General features: G+C 41.0%; 2 protein-coding genes and 1 pseudogene across 2 annotated transcripts in view; 1 reads left to right on the forward strand and 2 right to left on the reverse strand.

Annotated features, from left to right (window-relative positions):
- LOC118421949 (zinc finger protein 208-like) overlaps positions 1 to 20,999 on the forward strand; it is a 516,296-nt gene that overhangs the window by 42,874 nt on the left and 452,423 nt on the right. The window lies entirely within an intron of this gene.
- LOC118421937 lies at positions 2,226 to 12,538 on the reverse strand (annotated as a pseudogene).
- LOC118421938 (zinc finger protein 420-like) lies at positions 15,936 to 20,539 on the reverse strand. The gene is made up of 4 exons (XM_035829442.1): positions 20,525 to 20,539; positions 19,848 to 20,275; positions 18,319 to 18,598; positions 15,936 to 17,879 (listed from the first exon to the last, which is right to left on the reverse strand). The coding sequence occupies exons 1-4, from the start codon at positions 20,537 to 20,539 to the stop codon at positions 16,854 to 16,856; spliced, it is 1,749 nt and encodes a 582-aa protein (XP_035685335.1). The 3' UTR covers positions 15,936 to 16,853.

Here is a 20,999-nt window from a genome sequence, read left to right on the forward strand (position 1 = left end):
GACTGGACTGCTGAATGAATTGACGACTGCATTCCGCACACTTGTACGGTTTTTCACCAGTGTGGGTCCTCACGTGTCTTTTCAGATGAGTCGACAGACTGAAGCCTTTGTTGCAATGCTCACACATGTACGGTTTTTCACCGGTGTGAGTTCGAATATGCATCTTCAGCTCGCTCGAACTACTGAAATGCCTGCTGCACTCCACACATCGGTAAGGCCTCTCACCCGTGTGAATCCGCGTGTGTCTCCTTAGATCACCTAGCCGACTGAAATGTTGATTGCATTCCTCACAAATGTATGGTCTCTCACCCGTGTGAGTCCGAATGTGTTTCTTCAGATTTGAAAGTTGACTAAACGATTGCCCGCATTCATCGCATTGATATGGTCTCTCACCAGTGTGAGTTCGCAGGTGTCGATCGAGCTTACTTTTGCAGAGAAACTCTTTGTCGCAATAGCTGCACTTGTGGGTACGGTTAGTATCCTGTCCATCCTCTCCCTCCTCTTGTTTCAGATGAGATCCGATCCAAGTCGCCATGTCGGTCAAACTCCAGATCCTGCAAGAAATGTGATAGAAAAAACGACTTATTAACACGACGGAACAAGATAAAGGTTTTAAAATTCTAGCTTGTCCAATAAAAACATGCCTGAAATAAGCATAAATGTTGGTCAAACTTGAGATCCTGCAAATAATTGTGAGAAAAAACAAGATAAAGGAATAATGAAAAAGAGATTACCTGTGTAGCAAATATAGAAACCAAATTTTAACCGTGTGATGATATGATGACTATGTTCTTCCATCGTGCCAAAGAACGTGACATATCACACAAATACATTGCATGAACGAAGAAAAAACTTGTCGTCTAGTAATACAGTAATACACATGAGTAGTTGTCTGCGAAATGGGTGTGTTTTATCTCTAACGGAGTTTTCCGGTGCAGACTACAACTACAACAATGCCCTATCGCTAGCTGAGCAGGAAGAAAAAGAACGGACCAGAAGCGAAGCTCGTTTATTGAGCAGGAAAATTTACAGAACTTTTGTTAATTCGTCTTATTTGTCGAAATGCTTTTTGACGCGCAGGATGATTCAATACTGGGAAAATACACACAGTTGACAGGATCGTGCTGTCCATGTGTATGCAATGTCCATTGATAATCAAATGCCTGCCATGCTCAGGGTAAGCGCAAGTATGGTGGTATTTATCTTTACTCTTAAGCTACAAAATCAGTTAACGCTTCCCTTTTATTCTATACAATCAAGTCGTGGTCAATACTTACCGAATTCCGCTGTGTTGGTACGATGTTTTCACGGTGATATAGGTCCTCACGACGATACAGGTCCTCACGGCTCAGGCTCGGAACTGACTGAATCAGAGAAGTAAAGACAGGTTTATATAGCGACTGAGTGGGTGGATAAAACCGGTTACGTTGGTTATACTTGATTATGAAACAAACGGATACAGACTAGTTCATGCGCTGATTTGCATAAGGAGAGATCGGACATCATGCAAAGACCAACTTGGTAGATAAACATAAGTTTTTGGTGGCCAACTCATCACTTGGCATGTTTTTCTGTCCATAGTGGGGATAATTATTGCGATAGAGATCTAGTGCGTAATGCGCTTTTACTCGAATTAATAAGTCGTTAGAAAGCAAGACCAACAGCTTGTGTCTTCAGGTGATTTATTGAGGTACAATCTTTCTCACACACCCTCATGCTTTCAAGATTGCAAAACAGAAGAAAGGAACTTTGCTTAGAGGGAAATCAGGCAACATCATTTGAAAAAGAAGAGTAAATTCGCTAACTACCATATTTAAGGAGAAAGACGCAATTACGTGCAACTGTTTATTGATGAAAGTGAGATGCGAAAAGATGACAAATCTCATGTATATTACAGTACACGAGGAAGACACACAAAACGTTGGGACATGTTAGTTCTTTGTATCTAGCATGTTTGCTACAACTAATTCTGTTCGCTAATGAGTCTACAGCGATTACTGCTAACAGCAAAGTATCCATAATATGCAAAACTTCTGAAACAGTTAAAAAGAGTCGTGTCCATGTCCTCGTGTTTGCAATGCCTAACGTTACGAATCCTTCTTGTCAAAGGCTACGAGAACTATTGTTAGACTATCTGTATCACATTCAATTATACATTCCCTATACTGCAAATTGAATAAAAAATACACTTAGTTACATAATACAGCCTTGCCATATTTAACAGGTAAGAGAGGTGTTACATTAAAGTGAAAGAAAACAACATACTTACTTATAGAAAATTACATATAGATGTCAGTGGTCATCTAAGTATTATTATTCTACTAATGCAATGTACAAGAAATAATGTGCATCCTGAGAGTACAAGAAGAAATAAACCTCTTGTGCATCCAGAGAGCAACAGTATAGTAACACATACAGGACATATTCCAATTCATCCCCTTATTTATGCCACCTTTCACATCAGAAGTTAGTCGCATTACTCAGCAACACACTACTGCTACTTCTGCTTATTTCACATGTCATGTGGTCATAACAGTGATTCTGCATACATGTATAGGTCTCTTCAGATTCGACAACTAAATATGCTGTAAGTGTCTGCTGCACTGCTCACACTTTTTCACCAGTGTGAGTCCGCACATGGCTCTTAAGATGTGGCAGCTGAGTAAAATGCTTGCTGCACGCCTCGCATTTGTAAGGTTTTTCACCGGTGTGAGTCCGTATGTGTGCCTTTAGAGTAGACAGCTCATTGAACTGCTTGTTGCACTCCTCACACATGTACGGCTTTTCACCAGTGTGAGTCCGCATGTGTTTCTTCAGACTTCCCAGGTGACTGAACTGCTTGCTGCATGCCTCACATCTGTACGGTTTCTCACCTGTGTGAGTCCGCATGTGTTTTTTCAGGGTACCAAGTTCACGGAACTGCTTGTAGCATGTCTCACATTTGTACGGTTTCTCACCTGTGTGAGTCCGCAAGTGACACTTTAGATTTGACAACGTAGTGAATTGTTTGCTGCACTCCTCACATCTGTACAGATTTTTCCCAGTGTGAGTACGCACGTGAGCCATCAGATGACCTAACTGACTGAAGCCTTTGTTGCAATGTTCACACTTGTACGGTTTTTCACCGGTGTGAGTCCGCAGATGTACCTTCAGAGCACTCAACCTACTGAACTGCCTGCTGCACTCCTGACATCGGTGCGGTTTCTCACCGGTGTGAGTTCTCATGTGGCAGTTCAGATTAGACACATGACTAAACCGTTTCCCGCATTCATTACACTGGTATGGTCTCTCACCAGTGTGGGTTCGCAGGTGTTCATTGAGGTTACTTTTGAAGAGAAACTCCTTGTCGCAGTGGCTGCACTTGTGGGTACGGGGAGAATCCTGTCCATCCTCTCCCTCTCCTTGTGACAGACGAGATTCGGCTCCAGTCGCCATGTTGGTCAAACCCCTGATCCTGTATATATTATGAGAAAAACTAATTAGCACAACAGTTTTAAAATTAAAAGAAATACCATGCAATTGCGTATATATGTATATGTATAACGAATATATGTATATCATTTGACATCTGACTTTTCGTAATAAAGCATAATAATCCAGCTACTTGAACAAAATCTGCTATTGCGACCTACTGCTCCTTGTGGGTATTTAGTACAAAATTTACTTATAAGATTGATTGAAAGACCTTTATTGTACATTCATGCCTCGACGGGCTAGGTACAGATCACTGATAACAGACATATGCAGGGACAACAATATACAATTTAGCTAATTGAAGGTACTAAGCTAACAGGATTGTCGACATCTTCACGCTTCTTTGTACAGGTGTATAAGATGATAATTGAAAAATATAACTTATAAACACATATATTTATCACACAGCAATAAGTAACTAGTTGGAGGTGTTGCGTAGCGGCAGGGCAGGTTTAGGATGTGCATAATTTGATTACAAAAGGGAGTTACGGATTAGACACCCCGATTTGCATAGGGAGAGATCAGACAAAATCTTTCAGGGTCAGGACAATACATGTAGCCTACAAGTCACATGGAAAAGGTAATCTAGTAAGTAGAACGTATTATAAGTAATCATATTCATTGGCAAAAGAAAAAAAAGCTGTACAAGATAGGACATATGCATAAACGGTTTAAAATGACGATGGGGGAAACGCCAAGTAAACAGAAATGTGGACCTTAGGATAGTTCCTTGAGGGAAGACCGCAAATAATATAGCACGAAACAGGCATATAGCTGTGCATGATTTGATGTGCTGATAATTGAAAACGAACATTTCATTTGTTCAGCATAAGCAAAAATCTTATCATACTACATGTATAAACCTCTGACTTGTATTGATCAGATCTGCTTTAACATAACGGGCTGATTTGGCAAGCTACGGTATGAATGGGGCCATACCGTTAGGAAAGGACGGTACTTCAACACATCCCCCCCACCCTGTACTGAACGCGCACAATACCCTCGCCGGGGCCCCAACCCACAGCCTATTGAAATAGTTCCAGATATTTGAATTCCATTCAGTAATGTAAGCAGGGAACGAGCGGTACATCCGCACAACCCACACATTTGACTGCTCAGGACACACGATAAAGTGTATCCGAAACAACATCAATGGAGAACTATTAAAGTGTTTAAAACTACGCGTTTTTCTACTACTTCCATCTGCGACCACAGTCATTAAAAGAGAACAATCATGCCGTCCGGGCTCTGCATTATTTGCTTGGGTCGAACAATAGGTTTCGAGTCAAAGGGTCAGAAACTGCATAACGCTCTTCTCCCATGGGGCGGTGTGTGCGCCAAACAAAAGCGACATGCTCAATACTCTCGGACAGAAAATCATTCTCCAATATAACAAACTTTGACAAAAACTGGGACACATAGGGAAAAAAGGTTTTCAGAGTCTGACGTAACTGTTCTTGTTACTTTGTTGCACGTAGATAGAATATTAGGCGACATGCCCAAGTCTTAGTCCGATGGATAAAGACAGGAGACCAATGAGGAAACCTTAACCATGCTCAGTACTTACCGAGATACGCTGATGCTCCAAACTACTACGCGATGTCTTCGCGTCGACACAGATCCTCACGGCTTCAGAGTAGATACTAACAGAGTGGCTAGTATATAGTGACTGGATAGCGGGTAAAACCGGTTCGGCAGGTTGTACTTGGCAGCGAAACAAATGGAAGTACAATGGTTTTACATGTGCTGATTTGCATGAGGGGAAACCAGACAACATGAGACAAAGGTCTTAACAGTGTTTGAGGATAGTTGTTGAGCCAATAAAGCGTTGAATCCTCTTCAGAAACGTCTCAGATGAAGAGGAATGATCAAGTCCGTCCCCTTTGAAACTAGCCGGCAAGCTTAGTGAAGGGTCAGTATTTCCGGTAGTGATAGGTCAAAGTTTACATACCTGATTACCCTCATTGAAACTAAAATTGACGACTATAGCATAGCGACAAAGGTGAGGTTTGCACTTTGGGGCCAGCTAACGCATTTTTTGTCTATTTGGACAATTTCTACCATTTTCCAGTGTTATGTGAAGCCTGGTAGAGGCTAGTGACATGTGACAAGATTCTACAAGGGCACTTGGCAAACAAGATAATAAACGACAATAACGAAACTTGATTGCGGAAATTTTACAAATCTCTAGCAGCCCACATGCAGCTTCAACTAATTCTAAACGCTGACCATTCTTGTATATCTACATCGACGTACATAAAGTGACAATCAGCACTCCAGTAACTCATACAGATAGAGCCCAATCGTTTACTGTGCTATAGAACACAGACTAGACGCCTTTACCTGAAACAAAGCGGCTTTGTGTTCACATGAAATTTACTGTCGATATTGTCCGAACTTTCCACATTGAACATCTACTTTGTCAAGGTTTTGTGAGGAGGAAAACGATAACATACATGAAAGACGACAACGCATTCGCATTTTAGTTTATTGAGGAAACTGAGGGGGGAAAGGTAACAAATCTCTAACATCTTACAGCATATCATGAAGGCAAACAATACATAGCAACATCTATATAACTAGCATATTTCCGAAGCTAATTAGAAACGCCAAGGATCTAGTTTATTTACAGCGATTAATTTGACGTAATAAATGTTAACTACAACTAGAAGAAGTAAGAGAAGATCAAGGTATAAAATGAGATTCGTGGGTATCAGAGATAACCAACCGTTTTCCTAGTCTATACTTAATGTACTGATTTCCATAGGGAAAAACAGACAAGACAAAAAGTTGACAAATCACGAAAAAAATAAGAAAACGACATGCTTACTTCGACTTTTTCTAAATGGTAAAGACCTCATAAATCTACAGCCAATATGATTACTACTTCATGGCTCGAAATACTTTTTTTCTGCATACCTGCACTGGTGCAGCTAACATTGAACATTAGCTGCACCCCTATGAATTTAGGAAGTATAGATCATACTAAAATTGTTCAGGAACCATTGTAATTTTTGTCTTCTATTATACTTGATAGGTGGTAACAGTCAATGCAGCTGATAACAATCCACATCGCTCCTGTCACTAATCTTGAAGGCTGTGTGAGGTGGTTTATGCCTGTTGCCAGGTTCTGTAACAAACGTTACCAACACGAGTACGTCGTTTATTATGTCACAAGCTTGATATAATCTTTTTTAAAGTGTAACAATATGTACATGTTATCGTCATAGTTTCACCAATATGAGATTGCATGCGGGCACGAAAACTACATGAATGAAGAAAGCTTCCGTTGCATTGTTCACACATGTAATGTTTCTCGTCAGTGAGTCCGCACGTGTTTCTTCAGATTTCCCTGGTCACTGAACTGCTTGCAGCATACCTCACACGTGTACGGTTTCTCACCTGTGTGAGTCCGCATGTGCCTCTTTAGACCTGACAGCGTAGTGAACCGCTTGCTGCATTGTTCACACGTGTACGGGTTCTCGCCTGTGTGGGTTCGGATGTGTGTCTTCAAAGTATCCAGCTGACTGAACTGCTTGCTGCAAGCCTCGCACTTGTACGGTTTCTCACCCGTGTGAGTCCGCATGTGCCTCTTAAGATGACTTGACTTACTGAAGTTTTTGTTGCAATGTTCACACTTGTAAGGCTTTTCACCACTGTGAGTTCGCATGTGACTCTTTAGACTTGACGAATAAGTGAACTGCCTGCTGCATTCCTCACACTTATACGGTTTCTCACCAGTGTGGGTTCGCATGTGATCCTTTAGATTTGACAATTTAGCGAAACGTTTGCTGCACTCCTCACATCTATACGGGGTTTCCCCTGTGTGAGTCCGCATGTGGGTCTTCAGATCACTTGACTGACTGAAGCCTTTGTTGCAATGTTCACACTTGTGCGGTTTCTCACCAGAATGAGTCCGAATGTGTCGTTTTAGATAACTCCGGTGGCTGAACTGCTTGCTGCACTCCTGACATCGGTACGGTTTTTCCTCTGTGTGAGTCCGAATGTGTGTCTTTAGATTTGTTAGTAGAGTAAACTGTTTCCCGCATTCACCACACTGGTATGGTCTCTCACCAGTGTGAGTTCGCAGGTGTCGGTTGAGCTTACTTTTAAAGCGAAAATCCTTGTCGCAATAGCTGTACTTGTAGGTACGGGGAGAATACTTTCCATTCTCTCTCACTTCTTTTGTCAGATGAGATCCTGCTATAGTCGTCATGTTGGTCAAACTTCAAGGGCTGCAAGAATAGAGAGAAAGGAAGCAACTAATTAACACAATGAAACAAGATACGAGTTTGGGAATATTTTCTATTGAAAAAGCATATCCGAACAACAACATGTCATTACATTTAAACTGTTATTATTTAAACTTTATGATCTAGTTGCTGTCTCCTTTTATATGTAAGATCTACTCAGTTGACATAACGACTTCGTTGTTATCCGGCCAATATCTAAAATCAACAACTTGCAAAATTGCCAGTTACTTATTCCAGATTTTCGAATTCTTGGAACTAGGCAACAAATTGCTTGAAGAGATCCACCGGAAAAGTGATGTTTGCTTAATTGTTAATTTTCTGTTGAATCTATAAAGGATTATAGTTACTTCATTACCATATACTTATAGTCATCGATGAATGAATATAGAAAAAAGTGCTTAGTACAAAATGTCACAATGTACATGCCGAGATATGCTGATACTCCAAAGATCTCTAAAGTGTACTGCACAGTGATCACGGCGAGACAGGTCCTCACGGCTGCAGGGTCTGTACTGACAAGTACAGAGCAGTCATGACGGGTTTATATGGTGACTGAGTGGGGTCAATAAAACCGGTTCGGCAGGTTTTGCATCATCAGGAAACAAAGAAAAGCACCACGATACACATTCTGATTTGCATAAGGGAATCAGACAACACAAGACACAAGGTATGTGTGGAGGTATCGCTGTTGGATCAATAAAGCGTTGAATCGGCTTCAAACTGAAGAATAAAGAGAACCGATCTGACTAACGCTGTCAAAAATGGCCGTCAAGCTGAATCAGGTGTCACCACTTCCGATGGTAAAAGTCAAGACTAAGATGTGTTAAACTTTCAATGAAACGACTTGGCAAACAACGATAATAAATCAAACTGCCGATTTTGCTATCCAGGGTACAAACAATAAGGAAGTGCTCTCAATGTGACCCGTCCAGTCGTTTGCACGGTGGATTGATGCCAATGAATACATCAACACATAAAAAACATCCTGGACTGTCTGCTAGCTAGGCACTGTTGAATGATTAGGAAAGACTAGCAGAAAAGTACCCAGATTTGAATTATAATTTTCTATTCTTAAAATTGTCATATCACGCAAAACCATCCGGATAACTGCCTCCGTTATAGGATTACACAGGAAACCAAAATCATGGGCAGTACTTACCGAGATACGCTGATGCTCCACGGTCGACACAGATCCTCGCGGCTGAAGAGTCAGTACTGACAGATCGAGTGGTCAGTGCTGACAGAGCGGTCAATGACACATTTATATGGTGGCTCATTGATGACGGGTGAAACCGGTTCGACAGATTGTACTACACAAGGAAACAAAGGGAAGTACCCTGATGTTACATGTGCTGATTTGCATAGAGGCAAACCAGACAACATCAGACAAAGGTCTAAGCAGTGTTTGGGAATAGTTGTTGAGCCAATAAAGCGATGAATACTATTCAAAAACGCCTATGAAGAGAAATGATTAAGTCCGTCCTCGTTGAAAATGGCGGGCAAAAGGGTCAGCATCTCCGGTGATGAGAGGTCAAAGTTTCAATACCTGATTACCCTCATTGAATCTAAAAATTGACGACTACAGTATAGCATAGCGACAAATGCGAGGTAGGCACTTTGGGCCAGTTACTGCACTTTCTGTCTATTTGGACAATTTCTACCATTTTCCCAGTGATATGTGGAGCCTTGTCTGGCTAGTCTGTTACATGTGACAAGATTCTACAATAAAAAGCGCACTTGGCAAAGAAGATGATACAGGTTAACGACAATAATGTGTTTTTATTTCTTTTCGAAACTTGATTGCGGAAATAGCACAAATCTCTAGCAGCCCACATGCAGCTTCAACTAATTCTGAACACTGAAGATTTTTTCATATCTACAGCGACGTATATAAAGTGACAATCAGAACTCCTGTAACTCATACAGATAGAGCCCAATCGCTTACTGTGTTATAGAGGACAGACTGGACGCCTTTACGTGAACGGCGTCGTGTTAACATGTAATTTATTGTCGCTATTGTCCGAACTTTCCACATTGAACTATGTCAAACGCTAGATTTAGTTCTCGGTCAGCAGGTCATGAGATCTTTGTTGGTGACGTTGTCCGTAGCGGTTGCATAATACAGGTTCGAGAGTTTTTACTTCACAACAAAACAAATGTTATCTATGTGACATGATTTTCAGGAAAGCCATAAAGGTTTTGTGGAGAAAAAACTAACATACAACATGAAAGATACATTCACATTTTACTTTATTGAGGAAACTGAGAGCGGAAAGTTAGCAAATCTTTAATATTTTACAGCATATCATAAAGGCAAACAATACATAGCAAAAATCCATATAACTAACGTCTTTCCGAAGCTAATTCGAAACGCTAAGGATCTGGTGTATTTACAGCGATTAAAGTGACGTATTAAATGTTAAAAAGAACCTGAGTACTAGTAACTAAAACTAAGACCGATGTCGGAAAGCTATCTCCAGTAACATTTTGCCGTCTTACTGTCACTAGTGTCCAAACACCCCACAACCGTTTTCCAACAACGCTTCTATTTTCAATCAAGTACGTGACGTGACAAGCTTAAGATTAACTATAATGATGTACATGTAATTCAGTTACCTTTATTTCTTTTACAGTGATGCAGCGAGTACAGTGCTGAATTAAAACGGTAAATCATAGGCCACCTTTGCCTTTGTAAAGAACTGACAAACGTCAGATTTGTGGCTTTTTTTATTAATTATATTACAAGCTTAAAACGATATAATCTTTTTTCTTTGTAACAATGTGTACATGTTATCGTCAGACCTTCACTGATGTGAGTTTGCATGTGTACACAAAGACTACGTTACTGAAGAAAGCTTCTGCTGTATTGTTTACACCTGTACGGTTTCTCATGAGTGAGTCCGCATGTGTTTCTTCAGATTTCCCTGGTCACTGAACTGCTTGCTGCAAGCATCGCACGTGTACGGTTTCTCACCAGTGTGAGTCCGCATGTGCCTCTTTAGATCTGACAGCGTAGTGAACCGCTTGCTGCATTGTTCACACCTGTGCGGGCTCTCACCTGTGTGGGTTCGGATGTGCATCTTCAAAGCATCCAGCTGACTGAACTGCTTTCTGCAAGCCTCGCAGTTGTACGGTTTCTCGCCGGTGTGAGTCCGCATGTGGGTCTTCAGATAACTTGACTGGGTGAAGCCTTTGCTGCATTCTTCACACACGTACGGTTTTACACCTGTGTGGATCCTAACGTGCTTTTTCAGATACTCCAACTTACTGAACTGCTTGCTGCACTCCTCACACCTGTACGGCTTCTCATCCATGTGCGTCGGCAAGTGTCTCTTTAGATTTGACAACAAAGTGAACTGCTTGCTGCATTCCCCACACTTGTACGGCTTTTCTCCAGTGTGAGTCCGAATGTGACTCTTTAGATTTGACAATGAAGTGAACTGCTTGCTGCATTCCTCGCAGGTGTACGGGTTTTCCCCTGTGTGAGTCCGCATGTGGGCCTTCAGATTTGTTGACCGACTGAAGCCTTTGTTGCAATGTTCACACTTGTACGGTTTCTCATCCGTGTGAGTCCGTATGTGTCTTTTTAGATGACTCAGGTCATTGAACTGCCTGCTGCACTCCTGACATCGGTACGGTCTCTCACCGGAGTGAGTTCTCGTGTGGCCCTTCAGATGAGATAGGCGACTAAACCGTTTTCCGCATTCACCACACTGGTACGGTCTCTCGCCAGTGTGGGTTCGCAGGTGCTTTTTCAGATTAGATAGGTGACTAAACCGTTGCCCGCATTCGCCACACTGGTATGGTCTCTCACCAGTGTGGGTTCGCAGGTGTTGAACGAGATTACATTTGGATCGAAACTCCTTGTCACAATAGCTACACTTGTGGGTACAGGGAGAATCCTGTCCATCCTCTCCCTCTCCTCGTGTCAGATGAGATCCGGCTCCAGTCGCCATGTCGACCAAACTCCAAATCCTGCAAGAATGAAGAGAATAATATAATAGTTTGAAAATTCTAGCTTTTCTACTGAAAACATATACCTGATCACGTCATGACATAAAAACTTATAATTGTATACTATATGACTTTTCATCATCACCAACAATGTTGAAAAACATAGTTAGACAGTAACTGGTTGAATGGGTTTGCGTTGCGGTTTGATTACCAAAGGGAGCAGTGATTACACACTAATTTGCATAGACAGGTCAGACAACATCTACGACGGATCGGATACAGGATATCAAACCTTTAGGGTACATGGGAAAGTGAATCTGCTATTGCGGAATAATGCTAATTGTGGGTATCTACTCATATGGTGATAATTGAAGAAGATAACATACGCATAAACTCTACACAAAAACCTCAGCATAACCCCTTTACTTGTATATGCCTGACCATAACTGTCACCGTGCTATTTTGTTTGCTTTACCATAACTGTCACCGTGCTATTTTCGAACCTTTGTCAACTTCGAAATTCCGAAACCTACCTGCCGGTAAATGGACTCGGTATAATGCTATGTGACTCACTCCTTGTTGTAATGTTCTCTTATCAGGATAATACAGGTACCACATGGTCATCTAAGTCATAGATAAATACAGGGAACCTAAACCAGTACTTACCGATATGATGCTGATGCTCCAAAGTAATGGGCGATGTTTTCACGGCGACAGAGGTCCTCACGGCTGCAGAGTCTGTACTGACAGATCGAGTGGTCAGTAACACATTTATAAATAGTGACTGATGGAGGATAAAAACTGGTTCGGCAGGTTGTACTTGGCAGCGAAACAAATGGAAGTACCCTGGTGTTACATGTGGTGATTTGCATAAAGGAAAACCAGACAACATGAGACAAAGGTCTTACCAGTGTTGTGGGATAGTTGTTGAGTCAATAAAACGTTGAACTGACTTCAAAGTAGGTTGAAAGAATTGATCTTCGTATCGCTGTTTAAAATGGCGGGCAAGCTGAATGAAGGGTCAGTATTTCCGGTGTTGAGAGGTCAAAAGGTGTATACCTGATTACCCAAAAGTTGACCGACTATAGCATAGCTACATTGCCAGGGATATCCTCAAAGTCGCCTGTTGTACTTTTTGGGCGGCTCCGGTATCTTACTTGCCCATTTGGCCAAGAAAATACTGTACAGGAAATGGAGGTCATCTTGGCTAACAGGTTAACAGCAATGTCATGTTTAAAATAAAACTGCAACTAACTCTAAACGACAACCATTCTTGTATATCTAACGTGAAATAAAAAGTGACAACTCCAGTAGAGAAACCACAATTGTTTACTGAGTGCCATAGCAGACAGGCCTAGACGTCTTGACGCTAAAATAACGGCGTCTTCCCATGTAACTTACTGCCACCTCTGTCCCGACAGTCCACATTTGGTATCTGTTTTGTCAGCTCCTACTTTTACTTCTTTCCGTCGCTGAAGGTTAGACATCCAGGTAATTAGATCCTCAATAGAAAAGCATCTGCTCATGCAAATGGATAGATTTGTAAACGGCCCGGCGCTGGCGTCGATGGCACTTTTTTCAAGTGGGCGAATAAAACCAGTTTGGTAGGTTTACTTTATTACTCAGATCTTAACTCTCCTGGCACGAATTAAAACCAAGGAAATAAGCTAAGAACCTACAGAAAATTCAAGCATTTGTATGAAAGAGAAAAATATCTGGATATAACAAATTTTAGCTATCGCCGAGCCATGACTAAACTAGGGATCAGCGATCACCCATTGGAAATTGAAGCCGGTAGATACAACCGAACTCCTCTCAGTAACCCTAAGTCATGTTTCGGCCTTTCAGCCTAATTAACTGCTGCCCTTACTTTCATGCGTTGTACAATGATTACTTGATGTTTTTGTCTGGAATATCTGACATGTTTTGAATCTAAATATTGATTAGATACAATCTGACTATATTAATTTCACATATACCTTATGCATATCTCAATATTAATATAATAAGCACTTGACAATGTTGCTACCTTCAAACACCTTGTGCATCGCGCAGAAATTTTTTTCAGTACAAATTTGGTATGTACGCATTCAGCTAAGACCAATCTACAGCATCCTGTTGAGACTATATCTATAACTGTAACTAGAAGAAAGATATTTTATGAGATTTACAAAATTTTGACAAAAGCAGACCCTTGGAAATATTCATGAAGCCATAGCTTAGCACTAGACGCCTCTAAGAAAACAGTCTCAACAGGAGATTGTTGTGCAACTTGTCTACTTTCCCCCCATATGTTTTGTAAGTTGGAAGAATATTGTCTCGGTATGCACAACTTCGTTAAAAAAAGTACTACAATATTTAGACGTTTGGCATCTGTAGATGTGAAATCTGATCTTCTTGTTGTGATTTGTGAACAATATGGCCAATTAACTTGTTGACATAGCACCCTCACAGTAGGAAAGCAGACTACCTGGCCAGAACAATGGGTAGTCCCAGACTTGTTCACACCTTTACCTGGGACTGGCTTACCTGCCAGACGCAGCTTGGGTTGCTTTTAAAAACAATGCTTAACATGTTTTCAAGTATAGGTGGTGCAAATAATTGTCTTTACCCTATTACAACTTTTCAAAAACAGTTGTAAAACACTAGTTTCCAAGAAAATTATGGTCAGGCCTATGATATATAAGAGACTATACAAATGCACAGCAATGCATTATCAATGTGTATCCCCAATTCTAACAAATTTAAAGGAAACAAACATTTCTCAGTCAGTCCACAGCAAACCCAGTATAGTAGGGATAAGGGGTTGGTGGGGAATTCGTCTGAAATTTCTGATGTTTGTTTTTTTCTCTCCAAGTCCATCAAAGAAATCACTGATTATTTTTGAGTCTTGACTCCCTTTTTGTATTGAAGACGACTATCTTGCGCAAACGAGCAACTGACCCCATGGGTTTTTAAGTCAAGGAAAAGTCAGATTACTGTGAACTCAGTTTATGTAATTCAAATCTCCAGGAGTCTGACGGAAGTCAATTATCAAACCTCCTTGCTGAAGTAAGTTGAAGTTATTACTAATATCCTGTGTAAATTGCCAAAATGTGGATCTAACGTTACCAGACTAAAAACACTACAAAATTTGTAAACACAGTAAACATTTTTGGATTTGAACACAACGTTATGTTTCTGAAAGAAACATACTTAGCATTGTTTTTACTGGACTACTGGCCTGTGTTATTTTTGTTTCTTCCGTGGCCAGCCAGAAAAAGTACTGTGATGTAGGCTAACACAGATTATAACGAACATTCATAAAGATCGCTATTCTGTAATGGTTATATAGACCCACTTTGGAAGTTTAGTATCTATTATTGTTTTCTTAAGCATAACGTTATATCTTATACATACAACTCTTTCATATTGCGAACAGGGCATTGCAAGTTTGACAATGGCCTTTTTTGTGACAAATTTTCTCTTCCCTTCGGAAACATACGGCAATTTTTTTTTGAAAATGAGGCCTTTCTAGTTCAATTTGTTTCAATACACACCCTAGCTTGGATTCCCAGACAGCCCTGTGTGGTGACTGGTCACGGACATTCACACTACACAGGGTGCCAGGTACCTTGTCACCTGGCCCAGCAGCACCCCACCTGAAAAGTTTTCACACTAGGTGGAGAGGGGGCAATTAGTGAACAATAGGGAAAATCTGTGAAAATTGGGGTCAAAGTTGGTTGCTATGCGTTGCTAGGGGAGCCAACACCCACTTTGCTGGGGGTCCCTGAACATGACTTAACCGCTGAGAGCTCCTAATGATAGACTATGTATATTTTGCGATAAGAACCACATGCACGTAGAAAACGAGATACACTTTGTCCTAGAGTGTTCACTGTACAATGATCTGCGCAATACATTCGTTAATGCTACACATGTAGATCAGAAATATGCACGCATGACGAAGGAAGATATGTTCAATTATCTCATGTCATCATCTGACCACGATATACTGGAAAATCTTTGTAAGTTCATCTACAAATGTTTTAGGAGTATATAGAGAGAGAATATGCATGTTAAATCTAATAGTATATGTATAACTTTAAGTTTACTACCCTTTGTACCAAACTGACTGCATTTAGCCCCAATGGGGCATGAATATGCCATAAACTTCATTACCATTGTCATTTTCATTGTCATTATGAAACAATTTCATAATTACTGATAGGGATAAATCAGAGAGGTTATGAAGGAAAAAGACGACAAAGAACATTTAACAACAAAAACAACAACACATTACGTGTCTTAGTTTATTGAGGACATTGAGCTTAGGAAAGTTGTCAGCACAATACAAAGGCATCATCTATAACTAACAAAGAAGTAACATCCGTAACTTACGAAGTAACATGTTTCCATTGTGTATTAACAGTGATTATTGAATCAAAAGTGACAATAAGAACTTCAGTAACTTAAAAAGAAAAAAAAAACTAAGTGCTGTGGGAGAAAGCGATAGGCCACGACGCATTTACATCCAGGAAACGACTGATTACCGTCTTTCTGTCACTTGTGTTCAGACATTCAACAGTCGCTTTTACACTACACTTCCTTACACTTACACTATCTGTAACCCGAACCCCATTATTTACCTTAAAGTTTATAGCCGCTTATCGGGGTCATGACGAACGCACACCTCTATGAAAGGCAGTAAATTGAGACTCACATTCTACATCTTGTGGTATTCGTCCCCAATGATAAAAACAAAACTGTTTTGTAATGTTTTCTACTGATCCACAAGATGAAATCTACTACTGCACGACTAGCTTTCATCAACGTGAGTCCGCATGTGGTAACTCAGATTACTTGACTGACGGAAGCACTTGTTACATTTTTCACATCTGTACGGTTTCTCGCCAGTGTGAGCCAGCGTAATGTGTGCTTTCATGTGACCCAGCTGACTAAACCGTTTGCCGCACTCCTTACAAGTATAAGGTTTCTCACCCGTGTGGAAAACGCTGGGTCTTTTGAGCACACTGTTAGATATAAAACGGTAAATCATAATCCAACTTTGTAAACAGTTCTACTAAAGAAAAAATATCAAGTGACAAACTTCAGGTTTGCGGGGTTTTCTACTACGCCACAAGCTTAAGATGTAATCATTTTCTACTGTGTAACAACATGCGCATGTTAAGGTTACACCGTTATTGACATACTTTCACCGATATGAGATTGCATGTGGGCACGGAGACTACGTGACTGACGAAAGCTGTTGTTGCAATGTTCGCACATGTACGGTTTCTCTCCAGTGTGAGTTCTAATGTGTTTTTTCAGGGTACCAAGCTCACTGAACTGCTTGTAGCACGCCTCACATGTGTACGGTTTCTCACCCGTGTGAGTCCGCATGTGCCTCTTTAGACCTGACAGCAAAGTGAACTGCTTGCTGCACTCCTCACACTTGTACGGTTTCTCACCAGTGTGTATTCTCACGTGTTCCTTCAAATGACTCAACTGACTGAACTGTTTGCTGCACTCCTCGCACTTGTATGGTTTCTCTCCAGTGTGAGTTCGCATGTGAGTCTTTAGGTTTACCGACTGACTGAACCTTTTGTTGCAGGTTTTACATTCGTACGGTTTTTCACCCGTGTGAGTTTTCATGTGCATTTTCAGTTGACCCTGATTATTGAACCGCCAGCTGCACTCCTCGCACTTGTATGGTTTCTCCCCTGTGTGAGTCCGGATGTGTCTTTGCAAATTACCTAGATCACTGAACTGCTTGCTGCATTCCTCACACCTGTACAGATTCTCTCCCGTGTGAGTCCGCATGTGTCTCTTCATATGAGCTGACTGACTGAAGCCTTTGTTGCAATGCTCACACTTGTACGGTTTTTCACCAGTGTGAGTCCGAATGTGTCTTTTTAGATAACTCAGGTAACTGAACTGCAGGCTGCACTCCTGACATCGGTACGGTTTCTCCTCTGTGTGAGTCCGAATGTGTGTCTTCAGATTTGCCAGTTGACTAAACTGTTTCCCACATTCACCACACTGGTATGGTCTCTCACCATTGTGAGTTCGCAGGTGTCGATCGAGCCTACTTTTGCTTTGGAACTCCTTGTCGCAGTGGCTGCACGAGTGGGTACGGAGAGAATCCTGTCCATCCTTTCCCTCCCCTTGTGTCAGATGAGATCCGGCTCCAGTCGCCATGTTGGTCAAACTCCAGATCTTGCAAGAGAAAAGAGATTGATATTTGAGAGCTTTAAAATTCAAGCTTCCCTACTGGAATGATATTGTTACCTTGTATGTTATTACATATAGAATTGTAATGGTATTCTACACATACACCAAAGGGAGCAGTGATTTGCACATACAGGTCAGACAACATCTAAGACAATATTAAGACATATTTTACTAATGGTGATAATGGAAAAAGACTATAAAAATCTCAGCATAACCCTTACTTGTATGTAGTCAGATCTGCTTGACCATAACTGTCACCTTGCTAATTTGAAAACAATGTCAACTTCGACATTCCAAAACCCACCTGTCGGTAAATGAACTAAAAAAAGTTCTGTGCGACTCACTCCGGGCAGTTCTAGTTCAGGATGTCATATGGCCGTAGTCTAGTCATATGTAAATGCAGCGTACCAAAACCAGTACTTACCGAGATACGCTGATGCTCCAAAGTACTGTGCGATGGTGTCACGGCGATACAGACCTTCACGGCTTCAGAGTAGGTACTGACGGAATGGTCAGTGACACATTTATATGGTGACTGGATGGGGGAATAAAACCGGTTCGGCGCAGGTTGTACTTGACAACGAAACAAAGGGAAGTACCCTGATGTTACATGTGCTGATTTGCATAAGGAAAATAGACAACATGAGACAAAGGCCTTATCAGTGTTTGGGAATAGTTGTTGAGCCAATAAAGCGTCGAATCCTCTTCAAAAACGTCTCAGATGAAGAGGAATGATCAAGTCCGTCCCCGTTGAAACTGGCGGGCAAGCTAAATCAGCATTTCCGGTGGTGAGAGGTCAAAGTTTAAATACCTGATTACCCTATTGAATCTAAAAATTGACGACTACAGTATAGCATAGCGACAAATGCGATGTATGCACTTTGGGGCCAGCTACTGCACTTTCTGTCTATTTGGACTATTTCTACAATTTTCCCAGTGATATGTGGAGCCTTGTCTGGCTAGTCTGTTACATGTGACAAGATTCTACAATAAAAAAGCGCACTTGGCAAAGAAGATGATACAGGTTAACGACAATAATGTGTTTTTATTTCTTTACGAAACTTGATTGCGGAAATAGCACAAATCTCTAGCAGCCCCCATTCAGCTTCAACTAATTCTAAACGCTGGCGATTCTTGTATATCTACAGCGACGTATATAAAGTGACAATCAGAATTCCAGTAACTCATACAGATAGAGCCCAATCGTTTACTGTGCTAAAGACTAGACGCCTTTACGTGATCCGAACGGCGTTCCACATTAAACAACTAAACGGTAGATTTAGTGTACGGTCAGCGGGTCATGAGATCCTCATTGGTGACGTTGTCCGTAGTGAGTGCATAATACAAGTTGGGCAGTTTTTACTTCACTAGAAAACAAATGTTATTTATATTTGCAGGAAAATCATGCAGGTTTAGTGGGGAGGAAAAAGACAACATATAACATGAAAGACGACAACACATTCGCATTTTAGTTTATTGAGGAAACTGAGTGCGGAAAGTTAACAAATCTCTAACATCTTACAGCATATCATGAAGGCAAACAATACATAGCAAAAATCCATATAACTAACATGTTTCCGAAGCTAATTCGAAACGCCAAGGATCTTGTGTATTTACAGCGATTAAAGTGATGTATTAAATGTTAAAAAGAACCTGAGTACTAGTAACTAAAACTAAGAGCGATGTCGGAAAGCTATCTCCAGTGACATTTTGCCGTCTTACTGTCATTAGTGTCCAAACATCCCACAACCGTTTTCCAACAACGCTTCTATTTTCAATCAAGTACGTGACGTGACAAGCTTAAGATTAACTATAATGATGTACATGTAATTCAGTTACCGTTATTTTTTTACAGTGGAGTCATGCAGTGAGTACAGTGCTGAATTAAAACGGTAAATCATAGGCAAACTTTGCCTTTGTAAAGAACTGACAAACTTCTGCTGTATTGTTTACACCTGTACGGTTTCTCGCCAGTGAGTCCGCATGTGTTTCTTCAGATTTCCCTGGTCACTGAACTGCTTGCTGCACGCCTCACATGTGTACGGTTTCTCACCTGTGTGAGTCCGCATGTGCCTATTCAGACTTGACAGCGTAGTGAACTGCTTGCTGCATTGTTCACACGTGTACGGGTTCTCGCCCGTGTGGGTTCGGATGTGTATCTTCAAAGCATCCAGCTGACTGAACTGCTTGCTGCAAGCCTCGCAGTTGTACGGTTTCTCGCCTGTGTGAGTCCGCGTGTGGGTCTTCAGATAACTTGACTGGGTGAAGCCTTTGCTGCATTCTTCACACACGTACGGTTTTACACCTGTGTGGATCCTAACGTGCCTTTTCAGATACTCCAACTTACTGAACTGCTTGCTGCACTCCTCACACCTGTACGACTATAGAGTCAGTGATGACTGGATGGAATAGAGTAGTCAATGACGGGTTTATATAGTGACTGAGTGGGTGAGAAAAGTCGTTTATTTCAACTTAAATTCAACCCAGTCGATAAAAAAATGTGTGTGATAAAACCACTTGTATTATTTTTTCACTCACCCTCGTGCTTGATTACAAAACAGAAGATGTTATGATGGATTTGCTTAGAGGGAAATCTTCGTTAGCATAAGAAGGATAACTTCGCAAACTACCATAGAAAACGTCATTACGTCGTGTAATAGTTTACTAATGAAATCGAGATGCGGAAAGATGACAAATCTCACGTATATTACACCACACGAGAAAGACACACAAAACGCCGGGACATGTTAATGCAGTACCTGCAGCATGAAGCTGCAATTGAATATTGATTTTAAACGCTGACTTATTCATGTCTACCAACAGTAAAATATAACGTGACAAATCTGTTTTGTTAACTCCAACTTTTACTTCTTTCCTCCAACTGAACGAGATCCTCAATAACAAAAAAGCATGCAACTTAAAGTTTGTAAAAGGTCCGACGTTTCGGACGTTATCGCCCACTGACGTTTTGTCAAGTGGGTGCAAAAACTGGTTCCGCATGTTTATTTGATCATGAAACAAATGCGATATGTGCTGATTTTCTTACAGGAAAATCACACAGGCCCTATTGGAATAAAAGGGGTAAAAAATAACATAAAACTAGAA

This window comes from Branchiostoma floridae, chromosome 8, assembly GCF_000003815.2.
Source record: "Branchiostoma floridae strain S238N-H82 chromosome 8, Bfl_VNyyK, whole genome shotgun sequence".
Classification (NCBI taxonomy): domain Eukaryota; kingdom Metazoa; phylum Chordata; class Leptocardii; order Amphioxiformes; family Branchiostomatidae; genus Branchiostoma; species Branchiostoma floridae.

What these genes read in the sequence shown, in the direction of transcription:
- LOC118421938 (XM_035829442.1), bottom strand. An exon ending in TGGCGAGAAACCGTACAGGT is followed by an intron (nt 18,599 to 19,847) that starts GTAAACAATACA and finishes ACGTTTTTGAAG; the next exon opens with AGGATTCGACGCTTTATTGG. An exon ending in TGGAGCATCAGCGTATCTCG is followed by an intron (nt 17,880 to 18,318) that starts GTAAGTACTGGT and finishes TTCTCTTGCAAG; the next exon opens with ATCTGGAGTTTGACCAACAT.